The 26,720-nt window shown below is 38.3% G+C and overlaps 3 protein-coding genes and 1 long non-coding RNA gene across 5 annotated transcripts; all 4 read right to left on the bottom strand.

Moving 5' to 3' along the window:
• Positions 1 to 1,704: 1,704 nt before the first annotated feature.
• Positions 1,705 to 5,538, bottom strand: LOC128384191 (uncharacterized). The gene is made up of 5 exons (XR_008324066.1): positions 5,446 to 5,538; positions 5,212 to 5,289; positions 4,121 to 4,210; positions 2,179 to 2,231; positions 1,705 to 1,863 (listed from the first exon to the last, which is right to left on the bottom strand). It is a non-coding gene; the product is annotated as an uncharacterized LOC128384191 (long non-coding RNA).
• Positions 5,539 to 5,711: 173 nt separating this feature from the next.
• On the bottom strand, positions 5,712 to 7,332 carry LOC128383660 (Fc receptor-like B). The gene is made up of 5 exons (XM_053343250.1): positions 7,167 to 7,332; positions 7,000 to 7,035; positions 6,171 to 6,434; positions 5,853 to 6,092; positions 5,712 to 5,716 (listed from the first exon to the last, which is right to left on the bottom strand). Exons 1-5 carry the CDS (start codon positions 7,192 to 7,194, stop codon positions 5,712 to 5,714), a joined length of 573 nt encoding a protein of 190 aa, XP_053199225.1. The 5' UTR covers positions 7,195 to 7,332.
• Positions 7,333 to 10,407: 3,075 nt separating this feature from the next.
• LOC128384151 (sodium channel subunit beta-3-like) lies at positions 10,408 to 12,335 on the bottom strand. Its single transcript, XM_053343740.1, has 3 exons — positions 12,252 to 12,335; positions 11,145 to 11,501; positions 10,408 to 10,807 (listed from the first exon to the last, which is right to left on the bottom strand). Exons 1-3 carry the CDS (start codon positions 12,301 to 12,303, stop codon positions 10,611 to 10,613), a joined length of 606 nt encoding a protein of 201 aa, XP_053199715.1. The 5' UTR covers positions 12,304 to 12,335; the 3' UTR covers positions 10,408 to 10,610.
• An 8,410-nt stretch (positions 12,336 to 20,745) lies between these two features.
• Positions 20,746 to 25,349, bottom strand: LOC128384147 (sodium channel subunit beta-3-like). 2 transcript variants are annotated; one of them, XM_053343736.1, is made up of 3 exons: positions 25,179 to 25,349; positions 23,217 to 23,573; positions 20,746 to 22,378 (listed from the first exon to the last, which is right to left on the bottom strand). In XM_053343736.1, the coding sequence occupies exons 1-3, from the start codon at positions 25,237 to 25,239 to the stop codon at positions 22,155 to 22,157; spliced, it is 642 nt and encodes a 213-aa protein (XP_053199711.1). In that variant the 5' UTR covers positions 25,240 to 25,349; the 3' UTR covers positions 20,746 to 22,154. The 2 variants fall into 2 exon arrangements, with proteins under 2 accessions (XP_053199711.1, XP_053199712.1); XM_053343737.1 differs by lacking the exon at positions 20,746 to 22,378 and adding an exon at positions 22,563 to 22,883.
• Between the last annotated feature and the right edge of the window lie 1,371 nt (positions 25,350 to 26,720).

Genomic DNA, 26,720 nt, shown 5'->3' with positions numbered 1-26,720 from the left:
TACGTACCATTAATGAATCCACTAACGTAACTGCTCCTGGGTTTTTTGTGCTCTCTCATCTCACGGGTTCATGTGGAGGCTTGTCCTGTAGATATGAGGACCCTGACCTCCTTGAAACCCTTTGTCCCTCTCTGTGTGTTCTTCTGTTAAGAAAGGTGTGATATAAATAAAGGAAATAATGATAATAATAATACACAATCTGCTCTGAATGAGGTTCAAATTTCAGTTTTATTGTCATTATACAAGAGAAGAAGGACTTATGAAAGTGTGTTTCTACTGATTCTAGTCAGTAGAATATATTTATTGATCAAAAACCTTTCAGTAGAAGATATATCACATAAGAATTGTTTGGAACACTTAATCATCATTGATTATGAGCAAATAGTTAATTTTTAAAACATTAATTGACATATAATTTATAATTCAGCTGTTCTGATGTGATCCTACCTCTTGCCAGTAGGTGGCAGCAGACACTAGGCTCTCTAAATTGTCTCCTCTTTCTCTGTTTATTGACTTGCCTCAGTTATATGATCAAGTTCCTGTCATATCTAAACTGAAAGAAGCAATAAATCATTATTAATAAGAGCTCTAGAAACAGCCACAGCCCTGACTGCAGACCTCATCATCTTTCCATCTCGACAGTAGAGGAAGTTACTGAGGACTTCTAGAAGCTGCAGACTTATTTTCCATCTTTCCTTCCATGTTTCTTTCTTTAAATGCACTTTTACAGCTTTATACACATTCCTTTGTTGCATCATATTCCTTAAACATGTATAGCAATAATTAATATCAGCCTGCTGCCGGACCTACATTTTATAATAGTCACTAGTTCGATAAGTAAGTAAGTCAAGTCAAGAAATGTTGCTTTTATCTTTCACCAAAGTCCAACATTTTATTTCAAACTGTTCAATAAATACAAGAGCTGGTCTCTCCTGTAATATAAATATAAATTCCACATCCAGAATAATATGCATGTAAATACACTCATTGATTATATCTGCTGCAACATGATTAATTATAGACCCTCTGACACACAATTAATGGTTAAAATAATCACTGAAAGAACACAATCAGATATTCATGCCCAAAAACTGTAACTGTGTTAAAAAAGTAGAGAAAAATGAATTACCGGTACATGATGATTAAACAGTTTCTAAAATAAACCAGTAGATGTTTTATAGACTGAATTTTCTTCATGTTTCACTGATTCAAGAATCAAAACTCTTCACACACTCTGTGCTGAAGCTGTGTGTGTAAAGTTCCCCACTGCTGCATGACGTTTCTACTGTTTATAGTCTGCGGTTGGGGGTCTTGCATTTTTGTTGCACTGCAGAGCTACAAACACACAGACAGTGAGAGATATGTGTCAATCAGTTACCCACAACCAAACCTGAACAAGTCAAATTTTCCATTTGACAGCTTTACAAAACCCACAGAACCACACGGACAAAAGAAAAAAGTACTCCACAGTTAAAGCAAACAAGTTAATGCTGCAGCAACATGAGGACATTAAACACAAAACAACTAACTGGTCATAATTATGTCAAACAGAAAAATAACATTGACGCCATGTTGCTATATTGGACTAAAACACTGAAAGTAGATATTATTATTATTATCATATATAATATATTTCAACAAATGTATTAATTTAAGTTTTTACATTTCACTAAATGAATCTGCATGAGTGCAACTTAGTGAACAACAACATGAAGTATATGAAATCTATAAATGAATGTACTACTGTCTGAGGGGCTCTGGAGACCAGTAACAGGCCAGCTGGACGTCAGTGGTTGGACTGGTGTGAAGGTGTGGAGGTCTACCTCAGTGAAGAGTAGACAACCTCTGGCTCTAATGGAGACACTGAACACACACAGTTCAAACTATATGAGACACAGTTGTAGAAAAAACAAGTCTTTTCCAACATCTACTGATGGTAACTACAGTTGGGTTGAGGTCAGGGAAGATCTTGGTGACAGTTCATGTAAAGACAAAGTTTCACTGCAGGTCTGTGATGAGATGTGAACTCTGGCTAATTGTAAATGTTATTTATATGATAATACTATCTCTCTTTTTAGTACTGTACTTGTATTTTTCTTTTCGTTAAACATAATGTATTAATTTTCCATGTATAACAGACTCATTGTATCAGTATAGTAGACCCAACATTAAACCTACCTCTCTCCTCTCTGCTCTTCTCACTACTGAGTGAGCTGCAGCTGGATCATAATCTGTAACATAAAACACATTCATGTGAACCAGGTCTGTTAGTATACTGTATGTACTGTGAGTAGTAACAGCACTCACAACATTATAGTAATATTTATTATGGACATTACAAATGGCAGCCTCTTAACAACACTTCTTTGAAAAGTAAATGACCAGTTGTTACTGGAAAGTATTTGTCTGAGACAGGAAACTGGGCGACCACAGAGCTGCTCGCTGCTGTTGAAATGCATTTTACCACAAGGTACAAAACAGGCACACATTCAAATCAGACCACACTGAAGTGAGAAACCTCACCAGCTTCAGACTTCACTTCTCTTGAATCAAAATGAGGAAGTTGTTGCTGTGGTTTAATATGCACTGTTATAAAAACAATTAAAATAAAAACTTTATTAACGACCAGTTTAAACTAAATCAAATTCCATATGGTTTAAACTGAGTTTGAATCCATTGGAGCTTTGTCTTTAGCTAGTTCAGTGGAAAAGAGTCTTAGTTGCTGTAACTCTTCCTACTCTCCATACCAACCCAGAAGAATTCTTGAATGAGACCTCACAATAAGTAACGAGAGACAAAAAGTTCAGCTGAAGTTAATATTTCAGGCTTTAATAGTCTGAGTTGGACTGAATTTCCTCTCTAATCAATGGTGGAGGGATACATTCTGGTAGTGTTAGTAGGTCTGTAGATGTTACAGGCTTTTACTACTCAAGTCGTCCTCTGAGAAAAGTCTGAAGTGATATTTTTCTATTTTTGCAGATTTGATAGCTTGAGTATTTCTGCAGTCTGTCAGAGAGACAGAGCAAACCTTATTGGGAGCCACATAAGGATGTGTCCTACTGGAGGCGCTGGACTAGCTGATTGGGCTGCGGTAACGCCTCATGCTAGCAGTAGTGACGAGGACACCAAACTAGAGAAGAACCAGAGAGCAGCTGTCTGTGGACACCACATGGAAAACCAGTCCATTTTATTTGGGAGGGGGGGTCTTGCTTTTGCCTCCTGATTGCACCTGTTGTCATTTTCATTTGCACCAAAGCAACTGAAACTGATTCACAATCACTTGCGTTTCCTGAATGGAAAGATTGATCTCCCTGAAGTTTAACTGACTTGGTACTGTGATGATGGAGTGTTCCCTTAATATTTTTTAACAGTGTAGGTCAAGTCTGTGTTTAACAACTGTGTTAAAAAAATGCTCCTGAGATTTCCTTTGAGAGATCCTGTAAGTAGGGGGTTCTGGCTAATATGTGTCATAATGTGCATCATGTACACTGTTTAGAAATGTCACCAGTTGAGCTGAGAAAAGTTGATGAGGAGGTCAGTAAACATAAATACACAGAATGTGGTTCATTTCGTAAAAATCTACCCGTAACAACTAGAATGTATCCCTCCGCTGCCGCAGCCCAACTAGGGATTGGTTCTGAACAGACTGTAACTTTGGAGAGTAGTGACTCGATTTAGATCATTCAGTATTGTGTTAGGACACACAGGGCCAAATAAAGGGTACTAAATTGCGTGTGCAGATTGTATGTTTGATTAACATACGTTTCATGGGTTAGATACTAATAAGTGCACCAATCACAACAGGTGCAGACAGCAGTATTTAAATGAGGGTTTTGTGTCTTAATGGAGAGTTTGGACGAGCAGAAAGCTGCAAGCGCAAAATGAGATTTGATCCCATTAGAGGTTCTTGTGGAACAGGTCAACAAATAAACCAGTAAACCAGTAAACGTACTAAATGGACAGCACGTATTAGCTTACACAGTTAAAAGACTCAGTGCACTGCCCCCCAGTGTAACAATTCATAATCATATATAACATAGCTGTTATCTACACATATACATTGGTAAAAAAGCAAGAATATCAGTAGCTTGCGTTGATCCACAAAGAAGAGCAGCTTTACCTCTCTTCCTGTTTGATTTGACGACTCTTTGTCCATCACTGACGTCTTCTGTTGTTTTCACTGCTGAGTAAACTACAACTGAATAATACCCTGAAAGATAAAACACATATAAAATACATTACTGACATGAGTACAGATGATACCATTACTGTTAGTATACAGTATTTATTACTACTAACGCAATAGCCATGATACAAATAGCAGGCAGAATATTTATGACTTTGCTACAATCAATAATGTTACTATTTTTGTATAGTAGGCTATTAATTATTAAGCATTGTGTTAGTGCAGGCAAGCCACGAAGAGAAGCTCACAAATTGAGCATCATCAGCTGATTCCTTCTGTGCATTCATTTGGCAAGCTCAAACAGGGCGCCTTATTTTCAGCTGTTTCAGTCTGTTGACCCTTCGTCATGTTGTGTCTGACTTAAAAATGGTATTTTTTGTTATCATTGCTGGTTTGTTCTTTATCTGGAGTCTTTGCCTCTGCCCCAGAATAGAGTCATAATATTACTTTTGCAAATGTTGAAAAGTTTTGACTGAACAAAACATAATGGAAATATGATCAATTATAGTGTTGAGTTCGGAAAACTAAAGACCACAGAGCTGCTAACTTAAAACTAGTTGTTCACCACAAGATGAACATGTGTAACTTTAAAAAGGTATTTATAAATGTGTTTATACATAAGATGTAAAAATATAACTGAAATACATAAAAGTAAAATAGTTTGGTGTAAAAATCCCCATGTTCAGTTATATTAAAATATGCACATTTATAAAGCATGTGGACAAACTGTCGCCATCAGAAACAGGAAGCTGTACGACCACAGAGCTGCTAGCTTCTGTTAACTGATTCACCACAAAGCAGAAAACACCCTGAGAGCACATCACACTCTGTCATCAACCAGAAGAAACTAAACTGGTCTGTTGCTCTTATGAATAAATGCATCATGAAAACTTAGTAAATGTTCATATGAATACATTAAAATATTAACTTCCCCACTTTCCCAGTGTCCCCACTTTGTAAACCCAGAGAGGTCCTCACAAAGATACAAGTTTAACTCTACTAACATCACATCTACAACACATTACCTCCACTCCATCTGATTGGCTGCTGACTGTATGTGATTTCATCAGTGATGTCATCTTCTCCAACTTTTAATTCAGCAACTGGAAGAAACCAAAATGATCAAACATAATTTACAACAATAAGAATATTAATGACATTTAATTTATGAAAACTGATCAAATCAACAGAATTTTTTAAAAATCTTAAAAAGTGAGAAGTTAAATGTTTAGTGTCAAGTTTAAACATCTTTGTCTGACCTTCAGGTTTCCTCTGAACACATCGTCTCACCAGTAGAACCAGTAGAACCAGTAGAACCAGACCACACACAGGTGGAACAAACCACAGCACAGAGAGATGAGGAGAGGTGGATGATGAAGGAGGAGAGGTAGAAGGAGGTGGAGATTGAGAGGTAGTGGTGGGTTTCTCTGAAATTAAACAAACACATTTTTAATATTTTAATATTGACTCATTTCAGTGTTCAGAAAGTAATCAGATTACTGAGACTGGTTCAGTTTATTAGACATTAAGCTGTGTTTGGGTAAAATGATCACATGTTAAATTTTGGGTTAAATGCTGATAAATGTCCCAGTTTCATTAGTCAGTGTTAGTAGAGTTAGAAATGTTCTCTCACTATGAATCACTGCTGAAGCTTTAGCTTCCTCACCTGTGACAGAGATCCAGCTGGATGGAGACTCTCCATGACTGCTGCTGTTACACTTGTAGAGGCCTTCATCAGACTTGGAAACATGGTGGATGGTCATGTGACCTGCAGACTCAGTCCTAATGAAGGAGCCATCTTTATAGAAACCAGCTGGGAGGTTGGAGGTCTTTGTTTTACAGTGCAGAGTGACATCATCTCCCTCCATCACAGGGAGGACAGGACTCTGCAGGATCACTGGTCCACCTCAACACAGAGACAAACTACAGCATTTCATCATTTACACTCAGCTTCATCAATACTAACTCCACAGTCTGATCTTACCAGTGACAGTGATGCTGATGCTGTTACTGGTTGCTCCCTCTCTGGACTCACACCAGTAAACTCCACTGTCTGTGGGGACTATTAGACTTATGATACAGGAGGAACCAGCTGATCTTCCCCAGCCGTCTCCACACTCCTTCCTGGTTTCTCTGGTTGTGTTCCTCCTCAGCTTCCATCCAGCAGAGCTGTCGTCCTCCTCACAGCTCAGAGAGACAAACTCTCCTTTAAACATCTGAGAGCTGCTGGGACTCACAGTCAGAGAGGCTGAGAGGAGATTTATTATATTTAGGAAACAACATGAGGAGTCATTTAATGTAACACAGAAACACTCAGTAGGTCAACAACATGAATCCTGTTATACAGTTAATGTTTCTCAATGCTGCAGTGAAGCATGACCAGAAGGTGTCACCATATTTACACTCAAACACTTTATGTGTCACATAGTTGTTTAATGTTAATGAATAAAGATAAAAATCATCCATGAAGCGTTTAAGATGGAGGGAACATTAATGCATTTTAGCCAGATGTTGAAGATGCTAGTTTTACATTGTTTATGATTTAAGGTTAAATCTGTCTGACATATTTATTAATTAGTTGATTTAAATGTTGTATTTAAGTCATCAGGGAACATTTACAGTACGTGTGAACAGTAATGCCTCTGCTGTAAGAAAAACAGTCTGGTCACATAAACGGAGAACTTCCTGTAATAATCTGACACTTTATTTTCATCATTCAGAGGAAACTTTACTTCCAGACCTTTATACATATTAAGACATCAGCAGAGTGACCCTTCAACAGCTTTACATCATCAGACGAGAAGTTTACTGACCTTGGTTTGTTGTGCAGAACAGCAGAGAGCTCACAACTAAAGAGACAAAAGAACAAACCAGAAACACATCAAATCATCACTAAACTACACAGATGTGATATATTAATAGATACATATATAAGTCATTTAAATGAATAACTCATCCTCTCTTCTCAGATTGTACTCACAGAGCCACAGAAGAGATGTTTGGTCCATTCGGCCTCTCGGTGATGTGAGAGCGACTTTGTTTGTCAGAGCAGTTAAACACGACTTCCTTCCTCTGTAGGTGTGATGCTGCTGTGTGGTTTACTCCGCTGGAAACTAATTTACAGAACTTTAAATTATTTACATTAGACATCAGCAGCAAACACATGAAGTTACTAAAAGTCTGCTGGCTCCAACATCTCACAGATTACTGCTAACATGATGTTTCATTGACTTTGTGAGTGACAGTGTGAAGGTTTGTTTTTACTGAGCAGAAGACTACTGCTGTATTTACACTGTTTCATTCACTGTGGAGACGTCTGTGCTAGATGTGTGTTAGAGAGTCTTTATTCTACTTCCCTCATGCTGTCTTCCCTCGGATCAGTCTGTACCAGCAGGGAAACTGAAGGAGACGCCTGCAGGGAAGCACATTCATCTGTGAAGAGATCAACCTCACTGTCAGCAACAACTACAACACTGTTTTTACAGTGGAGGCAAACTTTAAAGTCCATTTTAACACATAGAAACATAAACTTTACTGCTGGGTTCATCAGTGATGACAGAGGCTGGCAAACATGTATTTAAACCCTCCAATCAAACATTTTATTTTTGTACAGCCACCTTCTGATTGGTTGTAGCAGCCTACAGCCCGCCTCCTCTGTTCTTCCATTGGCTCTCTATCTGAGCATGTGTGAAGGCCAGCTTGTGGCTCACAGTCACACAACCACAGAGCTACTATGAAGCAGTCTGCTGTTATTTAAAGATATCATCATGGTGACTTTTCTACTAAGTTGATCTATTCTCTCAGTTGGTTCATGAATGTTGTGCTGCTGCTAACAAAAGCTCACAGTCTGACCTACATTACATTCAGATCACTTCAAACTTCATGCTGTGTGATGCATCATGTTTTAAAGCCTATAAACAAACCAAGCCTGGTGCTGCTGCTTCTCCACACTGTCAGCAGTCCTAACCTCCTGTAGTCACACCATGTTACAGGAAAGAAACAGGAATCTAAGCTCATAAGAAATCAAAAACATAAACCTCAGATTACTGTTGGATGTACTTAAATTTTGCCGCTAGATGTCTCAGCTCTGGACTACATGTAACCAAAACAAAACTGGCTCAGGAGCCAGTATTTATTGTGTTAAAAAGAGGAAATGAAGGTAAGTCCACACTACTACTGACTGTTTGATGTCAGACTTGAGTCCTACAGCAACATCTGCTGGCCAAAATTCATCAATGCTTGATGATTGACTTCATTATATTACAAAGTATCAGTGAATATTTTACTAAATGTCATTGTTTTACACACACACACATCACACTTACAGACACGAACAAGTAAAAACTCATTCCTAATTTAAATTAACTAATTTGCGACCAAATGAAAAGGAACGGCTGAGGCACTGATTAGATAGACCTCATGGTGCATATGAAGCTAGGTCGAAATTACGCCAAACCATCGCTTTATTTAAGTCCAGTTTTCAGTTCTTCAACTAAACATTTCCAGTAACTGCTTATCAGCACTGCACATTGGCTTGGAGGAAGTTCAGTCTAACCTGAATACAGAACAGTCTCAAGTCAGAGTGGTAGGCTTCCTGCCTTCTAGTTCTAGTTTCTAGGATTAAGGTCAGAAATTTGATTCAGCCATTTAAAATCATTAACTTTCTCCTGCTCTAACCATTTTTTGGTAGAGTGACTTGTTTTTTTATGGTCATTGTCGTGTTTCATTCTATCGAGCACCAGCGCCCGTAGAATTTGCTGCTACAACTCAGAACTCAAAGCTCCATGGATGACTAAAGGCTGTTCTGGTCCAGACGCAGCAAAGCAGACCCAACCATGATACTAGCACCATGTTTCACAAATGAAATGAGGATCTTATATTTGAATGCAGTGAAAACATTTCTCTTTCAAGCCAAAAAGGTTTAATTTCATCTCACACATCTACACAACATTTTTCCTGTTGCCTTCTGGTTTAAACATCTGGACTTGAACAGACTGTAGATGTTCTGTTTAGAAAGTTGTGGATTTTTCTTTGCAGTTTTGCCACATACAGTGTTGATGTTCAATATTCTCCTGATGTTGGATTCATGAATGTTGACTGTAGCCACTGCAAGGCCTTTAGTTTCCCAGATGTTGTCATGACATGCTTGCACAAATTTGTGTTGTGAAGTTCAGACTTTGATAGTGAAGTAAATTATTAGTTTGTTAGAGTCAGAGCATGTTCAGATTGAAAGAAATGAGTGTTGTCCTACAAACCAAAGTTACTGTTAAAGAAAAGCACTTCAGACTGAGCTGGAGGAGGATGTGACTCGCTATCTAAATAACTTCACTATTTCATTTTCACTTCTGTTATTAGAGAGGAACAAGACTTCTTTCTGTTCTGGACACTGTTTCAAAGTCACATGGATTAGACTCCACCTTCAGACTTTGTCCAGTCATTTCAACTGTATCTCTGAGTCTCCATCAGTGGCTGAAGTCTGCTCATCTCTCATCATGTGACCAAAGTATGGAAGTTTATTGTTCGCAGACAGCTAACATCGCCTGTTTCTGATGTAACTAAGTCTCTTCCTCCTCTCTGATACGATTCAATCCCAAACAACCCTTGAAATTATTTATTTTATTGTAAATTAGCTTAAATAAATGTAATGTAATGATGTAGGCTACAGGTCAAATGTTAATTTCACCATCAACATGGAGAAATGCGCACTCAGCAGATCGACAAAGCGTAAACTCAAAAAGAAAAAGGAACTAAAGATTCAACTAACACCCACTATTTAAATATTTTTCACAAAAAATTAGGTGGAAGGTGACGGTGTTACTGTTAGCAGCGCCGCCTCCTCCAGTTGACCTGGGTGGAGTATTTGCATGTGGACACAAACTCCCCACGGCTTATAATCATGATACTAAACATAAATACTGTTGTCTTCCACTTCACATCCTGTATGTACATGTATCAATTCATATTAATGTCCTGTGTGCAGGTTTCAAAGTTCAACAGCTGAAATAAACATCAACTTTCACACAGAGCACTGCTTCAAATATTTAGTAGTAAGTATGTCAACAGATTTTTATTATATTTTATTATTTGTAGCATGTAGACAATTAATCTAATAAGGACTGTGAACTGCAAGAACACATGTGAACAACATGATTTATACATACATTTTTAATTATACATACATTTTAATCAATTAAATTTATTGTCATTATACAGGTAGCACAACGAAATTAGAGGCAATGCACATGAAAACATATATATAACCGCATTCAGTCCATTCACACATAAAATTGCACAGTTGAATAAAACCAGTGTAATAATATGAATAATAAATAAACGGGTGTAATATGGTGCTCTAAAGTGCAATGTCAACATTCTGAAACTAAAGAGATGTGAGACATTTCAGATCAGCTTTTCATCACCAGCTTTAACCCGTCTTACATGTCTGGAATTTCTTCATAAAAACAGCAACACCAACAGCAACAACAAGAACAACAACACCAACAACAGCAACAGCAACAACAAAACCACTACCATTTGAGACCCTTACATCTTTAACATAATATATGTTTCCTTCTGTGTTTTCTTTGGTAATGTTCTCCGACTTGCTTTCACGTGTTTGACCTGAAAAGAGAAAGAAAAGAAAAACATCACAACACATTTTCAGCACTTAAAACATAAACCTGCAAATGTCTGGTTCACCAACCAGCTGCACCTCACCTCAGTTTCTCTTCTACACCCTTTTATTATTTTCATATTGAATACATACAAAGATGTGAACTACATCAACAGTAGGATGTAACCTTCCCTTAAACTCTCTTGTGTTTACCCTTCCCTTTCCTGTGTGGCTGCTGTAAAGTATATGAAAGGTCTCCAAATCTTTTCATATGAATTCTGTTTCCTTCTGATTATACATGTAATTTGTGCTCTTATACTCATCGCTCCACCTCTACAAACCCACCTGAGTCTGTGACTGTGAGGTTGATGAAGTGAGTAACCTCAGAAGTGACTCTCTTACTAAGTCCTGAGTTTCTCACTGAAACGTGACACTCATATGTTCCAGTGTCGTTGAGGTTGACGTCGTTCAGAGTGACAGACGCGTCTCCGTCCTTCAACTCTGGATCCTTCAGCTGCACTCGGTCCACAAAAGACGGATGCTGGTAGCTTCTGTATGATCGCTTGTTTCGATAGAAGAAGATGTAACCACTTGACTTCAGTTCAGGTCTGATCCACTTTAACACTGTGATGAGTTCATGTTTGAGACTTTGACACTGCAGAGTGACATTATCTCCAACTGACACTGATATCTGCTGTTGACCTGAACAAAAACAGTCAAAATACAGAGAAATCATCAGTGATAGACTGAAACTCAAACAGCTCCAGTGTCAGAACTCCTCGTAGCTTATTCTGATTAAGTTCACATGAAGCTCATATCACATGATATCTGTTGACTCAACGCAACTGCACAAAATATTTCACGTGATGGTTTTCAAACATCTCACACAGAAGATATGAAGTGCTTTTTTTAACTTGATGTAACAGACGTAGTATTGTAAGACAGCTTTATTAAATTAGCCACTAATAGCATCTCATAGCAGCTCTCTCTACATAGACATTAATGTAACATCAAAATGGTTATTTCAGCTTGTGTGTGTGTGTGTGTGTGTGTGTGTGTGTGTGTGTGCGTGCCCCTCCCTCATCTCACAGAGATTAGAGGAGAGGCCTGCTCAGCACGCCTTTAAGTAAATCAGGTCATAATTTTCACTCGTCATTAAAGCATCCACAATTTCAACATTTTAGTTTTCTTCATGGCTTAATGAACACAGGAATATAATATAATAAGATACAAAACAATCTGTAATCCATGTGATAGAAAACAGGACATTAAATCCATTACAGATAAACATGCAAACTGAAAGCCACAATGAAGGATCCCTGAAATGATTGTTTCATATCTTACAGTTCTATCCAATGTACAGAAATAAACACACATGCATATATACATGCACATGCACACACACATGCACATACACACACACACACATGCACACGCACAGGCACTACTTACCTTCTGACACACAAATCAGAGACAACATCATGAGACCTTTGAGAGAGTCCATAACTGAGGATGCTGCAGGAGGACAGAGAAGCTGACTTTCAACAGATCGGAACATCTAAAGTGAAACTGAATCTGCCTGTCTGTCATAGGGAGTGAGGGTGCAGGTCATGTGATTTCAGCCTGCCTTTCAGTAAAGCACTGCAGCCTGGAGTTTGCAGTTTCACCCATCCACTACTATGATGTTTTGCTGACTTTATCTGGTTTGCATTCCCAAATTTGACAAAAACAAAACAAAACATTTCCAGAAAAATAGGCCAAGAGAAAGCTAAGAGCAAAGCATAAAATACAAAACTAAAGTGAAATTAAAACAATGGTATGTATTTATGAGTCAGCAAGTAACACCCTCTCAGCCTGATTTCTGGGAAATCAGGCTGCTTCCCAGAAAGTGTCTCTGATCAGACCACCAGATGGCAGCAGAGACTCTCATCAAGTAAATGTTGGTTAGTTGATCACTGCTCAGCACAAGCTTCCATTTCCTTTATCAAGACAAAATTGACAAAATTTAAAAATGAAAATCACATAAGTGTTCAGATCCGTTGCTGCTGTATATAAGTGTGGAAACGGGGTCGAGAAGAAGTAAAGCAGCAGCAGCTTCAGTCCTCTGCTGCATGAAGTCACTGTTGATCATTCACAATAAGAAACTGCTTTGGAGACTTGTGGTGGAACAATAATCACTAACAAACTCAGATCTGTGTGTCTATCAGCTCCTGGAGGCAGAGTCCTACCAGATTAACCTCCTGTGGGGCCAAAAGTTTGTTGTTCGACTCTTGTCATACCTAACTATACATAGTCATGCTCTGGAGTTGAAAAGATTGACAGAATAAAGAAGAAGACTGACAGCAGTGTTGTTGTTGAGTCACCAAATCTTGAGTCCAACTTGAGACCTGAGTAGTGATCCTGTGGTACAATTTGATGTACAAGTTGGTTCTAACATTAGAGCATGAACATGAATACAGATGTGGAACACACGGGTTATTGGTTATAATGTCTTCACTAAAGTAGCTCCCCAGATCTGAAAATACAAACATTATTTAGAAATGACAGTTTAACATTTGACAGTATTACTTGAGTTGTACCTGGAACTGATCAGAATATCAGAGTGATAAAAGGTCAACTATCTTCTGTTATCATCAACTTTGGCACATGTGGTTAGCTTAGGGGAGTTTAGCACAGTGTGGTTACCAGCTGCTGTGTTTCTGGAACAGATGCATGTTGCTGCTGAGAGGAAATGACGAAATGGTTAAAAACCTGACCAAGGACTGCAGATGGAAATTAGCTGTCGGCTAACTCTAGTGCAGAGCATCTTTTCCCTTTTTGTTGAGATTAATGCTTTTTTCTGTACATGGTCAAAAAAACTAGACCAAATCAACCACAGTCATATTAGAGAGATGCAGTATATACGGATAAGCGGAAGAGGATGGATGGATGGATGGAGTATTCTGTAGTGAAGAACCCCCTTTCCTTCTAAAGGGATTATTGGACTCAAACCATAACAAATGAAGCAGACAATCTTTGCCATTTATCTCTGTTGTAAATTCCACTAAGTAACCCCTCTTCTTGTAAACTGCTGAAGAGAAACTCACTCCGCAAAGGAACCCACCTAAAGGCACGAACACAAGGAAGGAAGTGGCTTCAAATGCTGTGAAAGGCTCATATCACCCAGAGGTACGATGGGACAGACATCTCTTCAGTGGCTGCTCTGTGAGTATACAATATAAGTTATAATTCAGTTCATAGCATGTGTTTGATAAAAGTAATAGTGATATCTGAACATGTGGTGGGACCGTTCAAAGGAATAAGATGCTGTTTACAAGCAAGATGAGATGACATCCAGATCTAATGACCACCACTTTGATTCAGACTGAAATATCTCAACAACTATAAGATGTGTTTCTGTGAAATGTCCAACTTTGTGTAACTTAATGTGTAGCTTTGGTGTTAATATCTTCAGAAGTCATTATACTCCCATCACCCTCAGATGTAGCTTGTATTTAGTGCTACTTGGTGACTGTCATTATGTAAAAAGGAATAATATAAACATTATACTTGTCTCATATCAGCATGTCACTGAAATCATGTTGCATCAGCTTCTTGCTTCAGTACAACAGGTTGAGCATTACAGCTTCACCCAGCTCTCACTGCAGGGTTGTTACAGGTTCATAGACAAATCCTCTCTAAACAGGATTTTAACTCACAGGTTGATGATCAGTTAAAATGTTAGCTGTGATCACTTTACGTCTCAGGGCTGAGCATGAGAGGTCAGGCTTTTATTGTAATCTATTCTGAGGAACTCAGCTTCATTATTACCTTAAAGCAGAGTTTCCAGCTGCAGATTGATTCCAGAGACTTTGATCTGCTCTGGTTGTGTGTTCAATCTAAAACTAAGCTTCATTTCTCCTTAGTGCTGATGTCACTGCTCTGCTGTCGAGACAACAAAGGTTGGTAAACTTGTCCAATGACAGTCGTAAACTGATCTCACATCTTGCCCTGACAGATTTGAAACTTGGCTAGTTCAGGAAGTCCACCTTCACATAATGACTCATCTCTGCACCTTACAGCTCAACATACAGAATGTAATGTCCTGCTGATGTAACTGATGCAATCCAACTGAAATTAAATTGTCTTTATTTGTCTCTTACTTTTGGTTTTATGATGGGGCCCTCTACTTCACATTATTCTGAATAAAACTATCAATAATTCCTCTCAGCCTCTCTGACTGTGAGTCCCAGCAGCTCTCAGATGTTTGAAGGAGAGTTTGTCTCTCTGAGCTGTGAGGAGGACGACAGCTCTGCTGGATGGAAGCTGAGGAGGAACACAACCAGAGGAACCAGGACTGAGTGTGACGACTGGGGAGAATTAACCGATTCCTCCTGTCACATCATTGATATCGTCCCACTGGACAGTGGAGTTTACTGGTGTGAGTCCAGAGAGGGAGCAACCAGTAACAGCATCAACATCACTGTCACTGGTAAGATCAGACTGTGGAGTTAGTATTGATGAAGCTGAGTGTAAATGATGTAATGCTGTAGTTTGTCTCTGTGTTGAGGTGGACCAGTGATCCTGCAGAGTCCTGTCCTCCCTGTGATGGAGGGAGATGATGTCACTCTGCACTGTAAAACAAAGACCTCCAACCTCACAGCTGGTTTCTATAAAGATGGCTCCCTCATCAGGACTGGGCCTGCAGGTCACATGACCATCCACCATGTTTCCAAGTCTGATGAAGGACTCTACAAGTGTAACATCAGCAGTCATGGAGAGTCTCCATCCAGCTGGATCTCTGTCACAGGTGAGGAAGTTACCTTTGATTTCACCACTTATTTACCTGACCAGGTGAGATTCAGCAGACCTCATTGTGTGAACTCTACCTAAACCCAGTTGTAAGCAGGCTGTTAGTATTATTCCTCTTCAGGCACCAACAGAACTGCTTGTTAGAAGGTTGGATTCACGCTGTAACACAAAAGGCAAACAGTGAATGTATTATTTATTCATATTTAATCTTTTGCCTTTTGTTTTGAATGATTTTGGTGATTATTTGGTGTTTCGTTGTAGGGAAACCTCCTCCACCTCCAGCTGCTGCTCTCTCAGTATTACTGTCTGTTCCATCTGTCTGTGGTCTGGTTCTACTGGTTCTACTGGTGGTAATGGTTAGACGCTGTGTCCAGAGGAAACCTGCAGGTCAGACATCTACACTGTAAAAAAAAAACATGATTAGGTTTCTCACTGTAGTGTTTTAGCACAATTTAAATAAGGATATCACTTATTAGTATGGTTTATAATTCACCATAATGTAGGTATAAGCAGATATAATGACAAGTATTAGTGTTATATTGTAATTCATTATCTGTTTATACAGCAGTAACCACTTCTAGGCATCCACAGGAGGGAATATATTATACACATATCTGCTTCTGATCACATTACAGCATGTATACTGATTATTAATGATAAATAAAAGGACTTAAAGACAAGTGTTGAGTTATGAATAGATTTACATTTCTGTTGATGTGCTTCAAAGTAATTTTCACATTTCTTATTAATTTCATGTTACAAATTTAAATTCTCATTAAGTAAAGGGTTAGGGTTAGGGTTAGGGATTTATTCACGTTTCCTTGAAATTCAAAGTGAACTTTAGACCATACGATGACATTTAATTTCTCTTGTCTCATTGTGCAAAACACTGAACATAATAAGACAAACTCGGACACCCTGTACCCAGCAGACTGGCTCATTACACAATGTAAACAGTATGTACATTAAATGGTTTCTTATCAATTATAGTTACTCGTTTTGGTTCATTCCAGCTGCTGAAGCAGAAGATGGAGAAGATAATATCACAGATGATGACATATACGGTGAAATATCACATGGACAGCCGATCACACAGAGCATCGGTACTGATGTTATAGTTTCATGTGTTGGTGCTCTTATATCTCTGTTAGAGTTTCATGAAGCTTTTCATGTAGCTTCAACATTTACAGACTTGTACACATTTATTGAATGTAATGTTTTTTAGTTAATTAAATGTTGCTGTTAAACTGTTAAACTTTAAACATTGGACTTTACACAAACTAACTGAGCTATTGTTTAATATAAATAATATTTACATTAAACTTACATCCTTATATTTAAATTAACTGAGTGCATTGGTTGTTTTATGAAATGTAAGGAGAAATGCTGCCTTAATTATAGTACTTTCAATAATACTACTAATAATAATAATAATATTTTCTTATTTTTCAGGGAGCGATCCAGCTGCAGTGAACTCAGCAGATGTTATTTATGGACAAATATTTATCAGACCAAACAGCCGAAGAGGTACAGCTGCTCTTTTTAATGTAAAATAAATCAGCTGTTTTTTCTGGTGAGATGATGAAATAAGACTCTCTGTAGTTTATACTTTGCAATGAACTGAGCATGAGTCATTAATAACTGTTAAAATTGTTAAATATATATTTTCCAAGTCACAGTAAAACCAAACACAACACAGAAAACAAAGTGAAGTGTTGTGTTTCAGTGTCCAGCAGGGGGCAGCAGACACCTTTGAGTTTTCACGAGGAAGCACAAAACCAAAATAAGGAAATACAACTCTGTTAATTATCAGCATGTGATCCGATCTATAAAGCGGTGTCTTGGTCTCTGAAGCATACAGAGCCTTCTTACCAAAGGACACTGACTCAACACCGATCTTGATGAATCAGACTAAGCTTCAGATTTCTCCAGAATGTCTTGCCAGAGTTTATCCTCACTAAAAGATCTTCCGTCTGTTGTGAAATAAGGATCCGTCCTCGGTCTCTCTTTCTGTGGTTTCTAACTTTTCCCTTTTCCAAATGAGCGTGGCAATATATTAATACAAACTGACTTATCTCGAAATAATATAAAACATTGTACGGAGCTAAGTACAAGCAAAAAGTAAAAAAAAGGACAAAAGTCAGACAAAATGATTTCTGTGTGTGTGTGTGTGTGTGTGTGTTTTCAGATGGTCCAACAGAACCAGATGTATTTTACACTTCTGTAAAAAACAACTGGCAGACTGCACATCTGGAGCACCAGGACATTTCCAGGTGATCGTCAACTTCACCAGCAACAATATAGTGAGCAAGAATCAGTTACAGGATGAACGGATCAATCAAATCCACACATGTGGTGACGACGGGCAACAGTAGACTACAGTGGATCTCAGTACCAGAAAAAACCTGAATGGAGGACAGAGTTTATCCGTCAGTAAGCGGCTACAGGACGCTGTTGTGTTAGCTGTGGTGGAGCGAGCTAGAGAGTGAATGGAGAGAGGGAGCGCTGATCATAGACATACATAGACGCTGTATTGACTGTGGAGAGGCGTGCCTAAAGCGCCGCCATCTTGGTACAGGGCTAGCAGAGGCAGTAGTGCATGTATATCTATGTCGGTCTATCTTTCCCGTGTGAATATATGTTGACAATTGAGCAATTGTATTTATTAATTTTTATTATAATTGACCGATGTATAATCACTTTTAATAGTGCAAACACGTCATTCCTCTGTAGACGTAATGCACTGCAGGAGCGAGTGGCCCTGTGCCAAGATGGCCGCCGTGTAGGCAGCAGCAGTCAACGTGGCGTTTACGTATATATGTCTATGGCGCTGACAGTCAGAACGCCGCTGAATCAGATCAATTAAAGGTTATTTTCTGGTAGTTTCACAGCGGTTACGTTCAACAGCACTAATAAACTTCTCCACACACCTCCACTCAACCTGCAGCTCAGCTTCAAACCTCTGAATGTGAAACTTTATGCTGCTTTACTTTAAAAAGTCTTAATGAGAGATCTTCTTTATTTCCATCTGGACTATAAATCAACTCTGATCCTGATCCACTTCTAACACATCTGGAAGTCTGTTACTGACCAGCAGACAGTTAGTTTAGTTATTAGAAGAAACACAATGTAGAAAAAAATTACTGGAAAAGGTGTTTTATAGGTTCCTCAATAATAAACTAGTTGAACTTCACTCACTTCTCAATCACTTCTGCTTTTCTTTGTTTCAGAGTTAAAATATGGACCTTTTTTGATGGTTTGTTTGGAACATTTATTAACTGGTAAATTTTCTTTCCTGTGTTATCATCATTTATATCTATACAACCAGCAGTTAAATGACTAAACCACAATTTATTTATTTATTTCTAGATATAACCACTGAATGCTCTCAGAGTGAAACCAGAATGATGCTCTTGACTTAAAAATGTACAAAATGTTCTGTTGGTGGAGCCGGACCTCCTACAGGGTCGGACTGAGGTCTGTGGGAAACACTGAACCACTACATTTATTATATCAAATTAGAAGTATGTTGTTCTATTTGTGTGATATAAGATTCTTGTAATTTCCTTTTATTTTGGCAATATGTTTTAAATCAGAATAACTAAAATAACTTTGTTATAATATATATGAGATAGAGTGAGTGTAGCTGTGAGTGTGAGCAGAGGAGTCACCATCAAAGCCAAAATAAAAACAGTAATAATCAGAACTTGTGGTTGCTGACTCAAGGAGCCAACTTGGACCTCTTTTAAGCTCTGAGTCTGGAATCTGGTCTGTCAGCTCAATGTTTTATTTATTTTTTATGACTGTTTTAGATGGATGTTTTTCTTTCCATTTTACTATCAGTATCATTACGGTCAGGTTTCTGCATTATGTTCAGTTTCTACTTTACTGCTTTCTCTTCATGTTAGAAACACAATCCATGGTTTCTATTTCACATGGGATGAAAGAAAAACAGAAAGAGAAATATCTGATTCATCCCTTCATTTACTTTACAGGATGACTGATGTCTGCTGTGCTTTTGTTCCAAAGTTCAAGAAATATGTTGGTTAAATGGTTTTTAACACTGACTTCAGATGACCCGTCAGCCTTTTTCAACACTTAACTCAAACCATAATTTTGCCTAAAACTGCAGAATATATGTGGCATTCATTTGGTATCGCATTAGAAGTTCCTGAGTGGGTAAATCCACATGAACGCCCCCTCAAGTCAGAACAATAACTCGGAAAGTCAGTAAAATTTTTGGTACGTTTGACATCATAGACGCAGGAACATGAAACAGACTGAAGTAAATGTTTGGTTGATGGCAAGAAACTTTTCCTTTGTTTTTCAAAACTATTTTAATTTGAAATATGGTTATTAGGTTGTAACGGTTAGTCCCTGTCCATGTAAAGTGACCTAGATGACTTAGAAAAGGTATTTGTTAGCATTAACTCTGATAACAAGTCAGGTAAAGCATCATTTCTGCTCCTGGAGACCTACACGCTAACACACCTGATTGTAATAATGAACTTGTTATCAAGCAGCTGAAGCTTGTAGAGAGCTTAACAACAAGTTCATTATTACAATCAGGTGTGTTAAAGTGGGGACAGTCGCTCTCCAGCAGCAGGAACGGTGATCACTGCTTTAAGGAAAGTACCGATCCAGCAACAAGTGTGGGACAAAATGCAACATCCTATTTGTAGCTTCCATGTTGTTTCCACATTTAAAAAGTCAGAAGAACTTCAGCTGTGACTTCTCTGTTAGGACAAAATGTTCCCTTTGCTTATCTCGTTGACATTCACCTTGTACCCATCACACACACACACACACACACACACACACACACACACAGAGAGAGACAGAGACACACACACACACACACACACACAGAGAGACAGAGACAGACACACACACACACACACACACACACACACACACACACACACACACACACACACACACACACACACACACACACCCTTCCTTTTGCTGATTCTGGGGCTTTTGGATAGAAACACTTGACTAAACGATGACATGACATGATCTCTGAACTCTGTTTTGTAAACCTGTGGCTCAGCAGATTTGACAGCTGAGCTTCCAGTAAACAACCTTTACAGGAAGTCTGATTATAAATATGAATGGTTATATAACATGAATCAAGGTCATCTACTTTATGAATATAGCCTTTATTAAAACAGAAAACATGCTACAAGTATAATACATTTAATAATTGGAAGTTAAACATAAACAAAAACACAAAAAAGAAAGCGATGTAGCTCATACATCTGATACTAATAATAATTATCATTACATTTACCTGAAAAGTGCTTTCTGTGTTAAATGTTAATGTTGAAATTAAAAGACATTTTTAATTACAATCAAATCTTCTGATAGATTAAGTTTTTTTTTAATCGTGAGTGCTTTAGCCGTGCTATGATCATGTGACCTGCTGTCGTATCATTTCTTCAGTTATTTATTATTGTTTATCTATTTGCAGGCTCAGTCTCTTATTTCTGTTCCACACATTTTAAACATTGTTTCTGACTGATGTGATGATCGTCACCACTGAACCTGCGTATAGAGAATAAATATTATATATTATAGCTTATTCATTAATTAATCACATTTTGTTATTTAATAAGGTTATTTTATATTAATATAATATATAACATTACAACCCTGCCAAACATATAGCTGAAAGTTAAAGTGCTTGAGACATAAAAGAATATTATCACATATTTAATATAAACTGACTGCCGTGTTTTAAAATGAGAACGTTCTCAGTGAGATTGGATTTATGATTTTAAAAGGGGAAATAATAGAAGCAGCAGTGACAGAAGCTGATTGGCTGCAATGAGCTTAAAATATAAATAATAACTGTAATAAAGTTCTTGATAAAGTGTATAGTTTATAGCTTATGTTAGAGGGTAGAGGGTAGAGGGTAGCATTATGTTTGAAACCAAACATAATTTAGGTAATCTTATATGTTAAAGTAATGCTCATATCTCCACTATGACTGGGTTTGTTAGTGAGAGTCACAGAATACACAAATAACTTTTTAAAGCTTCATTAATGAGTAATTTAAGCTAACCTACAGACCAGCAGAGATTTTGACTCCAGAAATGAATGTGAGTCAATCAGCTGTTGAACTACAGAAAGACTCTCCCAATCTGCAGAGGAGGATAGAAATAGATGAATAGAGGATAGATGATCTTTGGGCCTCAGAGAGGTCAGTAACCGACTTTAAACATGTTGAACTTTGAGAATTTAGTTTTGTATTCAGATAAAGTATAAAGTATTGTATAGCTTTGCTCAGAGCATCAAAGTCAACTGATGGAGAAGAGTGTAGAATCCCTAAAAGAAGCTCTGCCTTTTCATTTGAAGCCATTAAGAAATGAAATCAGCTCATCGATACTTATAATAACATTAATATTAAAAGTATCCATGCAGACAGTTTTAAAGCATATTTTGTCATTTGAGTGCACTGAACCTTTAAAACAAGTTGTTTCCATCTCTCTGTGACAGCAGTAGGACACAAGGACTCACAAGTAAAGAGACATTTAACACCAACTGATCTACGATTTCTTAATCAGGAGGAGGCTGGTATGAGTTCTTCTTCACAGCTCCAGTACGTCTTCTAATGATCATAAAACCAGCTACAGTGAGAAGAAGAAGAAGCAGCACACCAGTAACCCACAGAGCAACTACCGTCCCACCATATCCACCCTTCTTTCCTTCATCCGTCTTTCCTCCATCCTTCTTTCCTTCATCCTTTTCTCCTTCAGTCCAGGAGTTTCTAGCTGTGTGACCTGCAGAGCACAAACAGGTGTGAGTATCAGCTGTCAGGTAGGTGATGACTAGGGCTGTGACGATATGCTCTTACTGTGATGTAGAGGCAACGTATCCCAGCAGGTAAGCGGTTTACTGACCCCCACTCCCCCCCCCCCCCCTATCAATGAAGCAACCAAACTAGAGAGTGATGAAGCCCGCTGGCTGGATTGCAAAGTAGGGAACTTTGAATTCAGGTACCTTTCAGTGAAGATGAGGGAACAGCATTTTGAGGTCAGAAGCAGTCTTTGGTAGTCTACTGAGGACGGAGCGAACGCTAACGAGGAACATTGACAGGACATCTGGTTTCCTGGGGTTAGCTTACCTCTGATGTCGGCTCACTTGCCGCGCTTCGTTGAAACCTTGTAATGTATGCTTCCTCGTGCAACACTTTAAGCTTGTCGTGAGGTGATGCTGAGGTCTTGTGTCCCTCGGCTTTCTCTGGGCCACAGGTTCTCCAACATATCACGCTGTCCTACGTCTCTCCTGTATTACGTGCAAGCACATTCGTCCAGATTGAAGTTATCTCTGGGCAACTGAATCGTCTGACTAGCACAGACTGATCAGACACGCAAGAACTGACGAAGCCCCTTGGATAAGAGGTCTTCATAGATATATAACAAGTCCAGTTGTTTTCGATTCAGTTTGCCCACAGATACATTAGACTACTGTATATGACAGCTGAGGTTGACATTATTAAGAAAGACCAGCAATGACAGTAATGAGCTCAACCCCCGCAGTAGCTATCACATGACCACGGTATTGCGATAATGCGGTTATCGTCACAGCCCCAGGGATGACTCAGCTCTACAGACTCACCTGGGTCAGTGACGGTCAGATGGATGACGTGCTTCGTCTCAGTGTAGTCTCTCTCTCTGCCTTCTGTGTTGCTGTTTATAATTCGACACTCGTATATTCCGGTGTCGTTTATGTTGACGTTTTTCAGAATCACAGAAAGGTCTCCATCCTTCATGGACGCGTCTTTAAGCTGTACCCGACCTACAACCGTTGCATGCTGGTAGCTTTCGTATGAGCGGTCGTTACGGTAGAAGAAGACGTAACCATCTTCTTTCAGCTCAGGTCTGCTCCACTCTAACAGTGTGATGGCTTTATCGTTGGGACTCTGACAGGGAAGAGTGACATTATCTCCAGGCTTCACGTTTATCTCTCGCTGATCTAAACAAACAGAAAAGCAGGAAGCAAACATCAGTAATTCACCTCTTTAAGAATTCATCTTATTGTTAGCAGATTAAACACAGACACACTGAAGGAGCATTTCCCCAGAGACCTTTTCTCTCATTTCACAATAAAACAACTATTAAGAAATATATTTTAACCCTAATATAAAAAAGTCTGAATAACATTTTTATGGCTTCTATTATTTTATTATCTTATTAGCTGGATCTTCATGAGAGACATTCATTCAATCAATATGACTAAATTTAGGTCAGTTAGAGAATCATACTGTTCTCATACTGTCGAATGAATGTGATTTCAGTCGGATCGCAGAACTAACAAACAAACAAACATCCATTACATTCAAGCTCACACAATACTGATTAAAAGAATCACCGCCAGACACCATTAAAACCTGATGTCTGGTATGACATTCCCACCAGCAGTGATGTGTAGATATACATTTCACTGTATCCTATAGGAATAATGAAACAGTGAGGGGCTTCTCCCAGAGGAACAACACTTTCAGTTTTGTTTACTTAATGAGTTGAACTTAATGACCTGCATTTAGTTTTGCTTTTACGGCTCATGTGAAGAGGAATAAAAGTCATCTAGTTGCAGCATAAACTGTTAAGACTAGATTTTTAGTTTAGTTTATTTCAGTCATTAAACTCAAATAAAGTCAATAATCATAATGTCCTTGTCTTCTTCATCTCCAATAGAAACAGTGACAAAGCAGAAAAAGAAAAAGAAAAGAGCAGTTTCTGACCAAAGAGGTTCGAATGAATTTGCTTATAACACCGACCGTTTTTAGATCCCAAATGACTATACACATAATACACATATGATAAACGGTATATACAGTCAAGCCCGAAATTATTCATACCCCTGGCAAATTTTTGACTTTTTTTGACATGCCACTTTTTGTTCAAATGTCAAACATGACTGACAAATTTTTTTTCTTTCCACAATGATGCCTCTTGTACATTGTCTCATTGTCTTCTGGGAGACGCCTGTGTCATTTCCGGTCAAAAAAACAACTTAAAGTTAAATTTTGACTTAAAGCTACTTTAAGTCAAAATTTGCCAGGGGTATGAATAATTTCGGGCTTGACTGTATACACACACACACACACACACACACACACACACACACACACACACACACACATACACACACATTTCCTTATGTATTCATGGTTATATATCCCCAAAAGTATAAAAAATGATATTTACAATAATATTTATGCCTCAGTTTTCTATTTGTTAGTCAATTTAGTCCATCAAACATTAAATAACAGATCAACTTACTTCAGTTTGTAAAGAAATGTGACTTTCTATTGATAAGCTGATGCTGTACAGATAGGACATAAGTTTCATTTTTCATCCATGAGTCATCAAAACTGCTGAATGTATTTTACTGCAATTACAGCCAAATGTAAGTATGTGTGTTTACATTGAATCGTCAAGAGTCTTATAAAAGCTGAAAAACTATTTGAGGAGTGTCATTTCCTTATTCTGTCTCTGCACACAGCACGGAAACAACATCTGACACATACACACACACATACACACACAAAACCACAAAAATACACACACAGCTCACCTTGAGATGCAGAAGTCAGATAAAAGATGAGGAGAGGTAAAAATAATGCAGAACAAGCCATGAGAGCAAAGTTTCAGTTCTCTGCAAACCACAGAACAGCTGTTGTTTATAACCAAACTACAGGAAGGGAGTGACTTATGTCGTCACTGCTGCTACATTTAAAGGGAGACACATCTTGCTTCCTGTGATTGTTACTATAATGTTAAACACAGTCAAAGCTTCCAAATATGCAGAAATGCTCCCTGAAAGTCATAATCCAGGACTTCAGCCTTTACAGACATCAGGAAATTAAACTGAATAGAGTTTTTAACTGTAGATCATACAAAGATATTCCAGTAAAGCTGCTGCATATAAATATAAACCTGGAAATGTGCAGAATATGTCTCTCTCTACTGACCACATACATAAAATATGTTGTCCACACATATTAGGACATTTCTCAGTATAACACAGTCCAGCACAACACCAGCACCCACTACAACCTCAATCATAACCTTAAATTAGGATTAGGAGCAAAGATGCTGAGTTGGATTGTATTAGTTTGTACAGGTGTTCCTAATAAAGTGCTCAGTGAAAGTATGTCTATAGATTTTATTCTGTGTAATTTATTTTCTGTAATCCAGAACAAAGTCCAGTGATGTTGTAAACTGAAGCTGGATCACTGACCAGGGTATAAACTCAGATAAATCCCCTCGGCTGCACTTGATGACTGATTATTATCATATATATAGAGCCACTAACCTGTTTATAGTCCATGAATGAGGAAGTATCAGCTCCCGGCAATCTTGGAGGAACATCCAGTCTTCCTGGTTGTCCGAGGAGATCTTTATCACCAAAGTCTCCATTTTATAAACTCCAGAGAATATAAATCCAGACAGAGAAGAATATCCAGCCAGCCTTTATTGACAGAATATGTAGATCTCCCTCTGTGGAGGACCGGCTGAGTGAGATCAGTGTCTCACCACGCCTACTTGCTACATGAGCCACGCGGTGAGTCTCAGACATCTTCTTCCTGCTCTCCATCCAATCAGCATTCAGAACCTTGAAGTGACCTTTTGACTGACTTATCAAACCCTTAGTGAGGATAAATCTTCACGCAAAGGTGGAAGAAGTACTCAGATCCAAAGTAAAAATGCTCTGTAACAAGTAAAAGTTCTGCATGAAAAATCCTCCTGCAGCACAGAGAAGCCTGCAGTGCTGGTCCTCTCTACAGCTCCTCTGATGGCATGTTTGGGAGTTCGACAAGACAGAGCGACATTGTGTCCAGGATGTGATGTCATCTGTGGCAGCTGTGGGTCTAAAGAAGAAGAAAAAAAATGCAAAGGAGAAAAGTTAGCTTTAAAATTCTTCATTTCATTTCACTACCCCACTTTCTGTCTTTTTAAAAATAAGCATCATCTACTCCCCACTATCAGGTGGATACATTTGAGATATTAGAAGAACAAGCATTACATGTGAAATAACTCCAGAATTAAGTTTTTTTGCTTGACATACAAATAAAGACAGAGATTAGGTTTTATTTTACTCTGCATTATGAGAGTT

This window comes from Scomber japonicus, chromosome 22, assembly GCF_027409825.1.
Source record: "Scomber japonicus isolate fScoJap1 chromosome 22, fScoJap1.pri, whole genome shotgun sequence".
In the NCBI taxonomy this organism is placed as follows: domain Eukaryota; kingdom Metazoa; phylum Chordata; class Actinopteri; order Scombriformes; family Scombridae; genus Scomber; species Scomber japonicus.
The sequence above is the reverse complement of the archived record's forward strand: the minus strand, read 5'-3'. Positions and strand labels throughout refer to the sequence as shown.

Coding starts and splice junctions, on each gene's coding strand:
- LOC128383660 (XM_053343250.1), bottom strand. CDS start 7,194: ATGGACCAAACATCTCTTCTGTGGCTCT. Junction 7,036..7,166: donor AACATCTCTTCTGTGGCTCT/GTGAGTACAATC, acceptor TTGTCTCTTTAG/TTGTGAGCTCTCTGCTGTTC. Junction 6,093..6,170: donor CATCAGCATCACTGTCACTG/GTAAGATCAGAC, acceptor CTCTGTGTTGAG/GTGGACCAGTGATCCTGCAG.
- LOC128384151 (XM_053343740.1), bottom strand. CDS start 12,303: ATGGACTCTCTCAAAGGTCTCATGATGTTGTCTCTGATTTGTGTGTCA. Junction 11,502..12,251: donor TCTGATTTGTGTGTCAGAAG/GTAAGTAGTGCC, acceptor GTTTTTGTTCAG/GTCAACAGCAGATATCAGTG. Junction 10,808..11,144: donor CCTCACAGTCACAGACTCAG/GTGGGTTTGTAG, acceptor TTCTCTTTTCAG/GTCAAACACGTGAAAGCAAG.
- LOC128384147 (XM_053343736.1), bottom strand. CDS start 25,239: ATGGCTTGTTCTGCATTATTTTTACCTCTCCTCATCTTTTATCTGACT. Junction 23,574..25,178: donor TCTGACTTCTGCATCTCAAG/GTGAGCTGTGTG, acceptor CTGTTTGTTTAG/ATCAGCGAGAGATAAACGTG. Junction 22,379..23,216: donor TCTGACCGTCACTGACCCAG/GTGAGTCTGTAG, acceptor TGTGCTCTGCAG/GTCACACAGCTAGAAACTCC.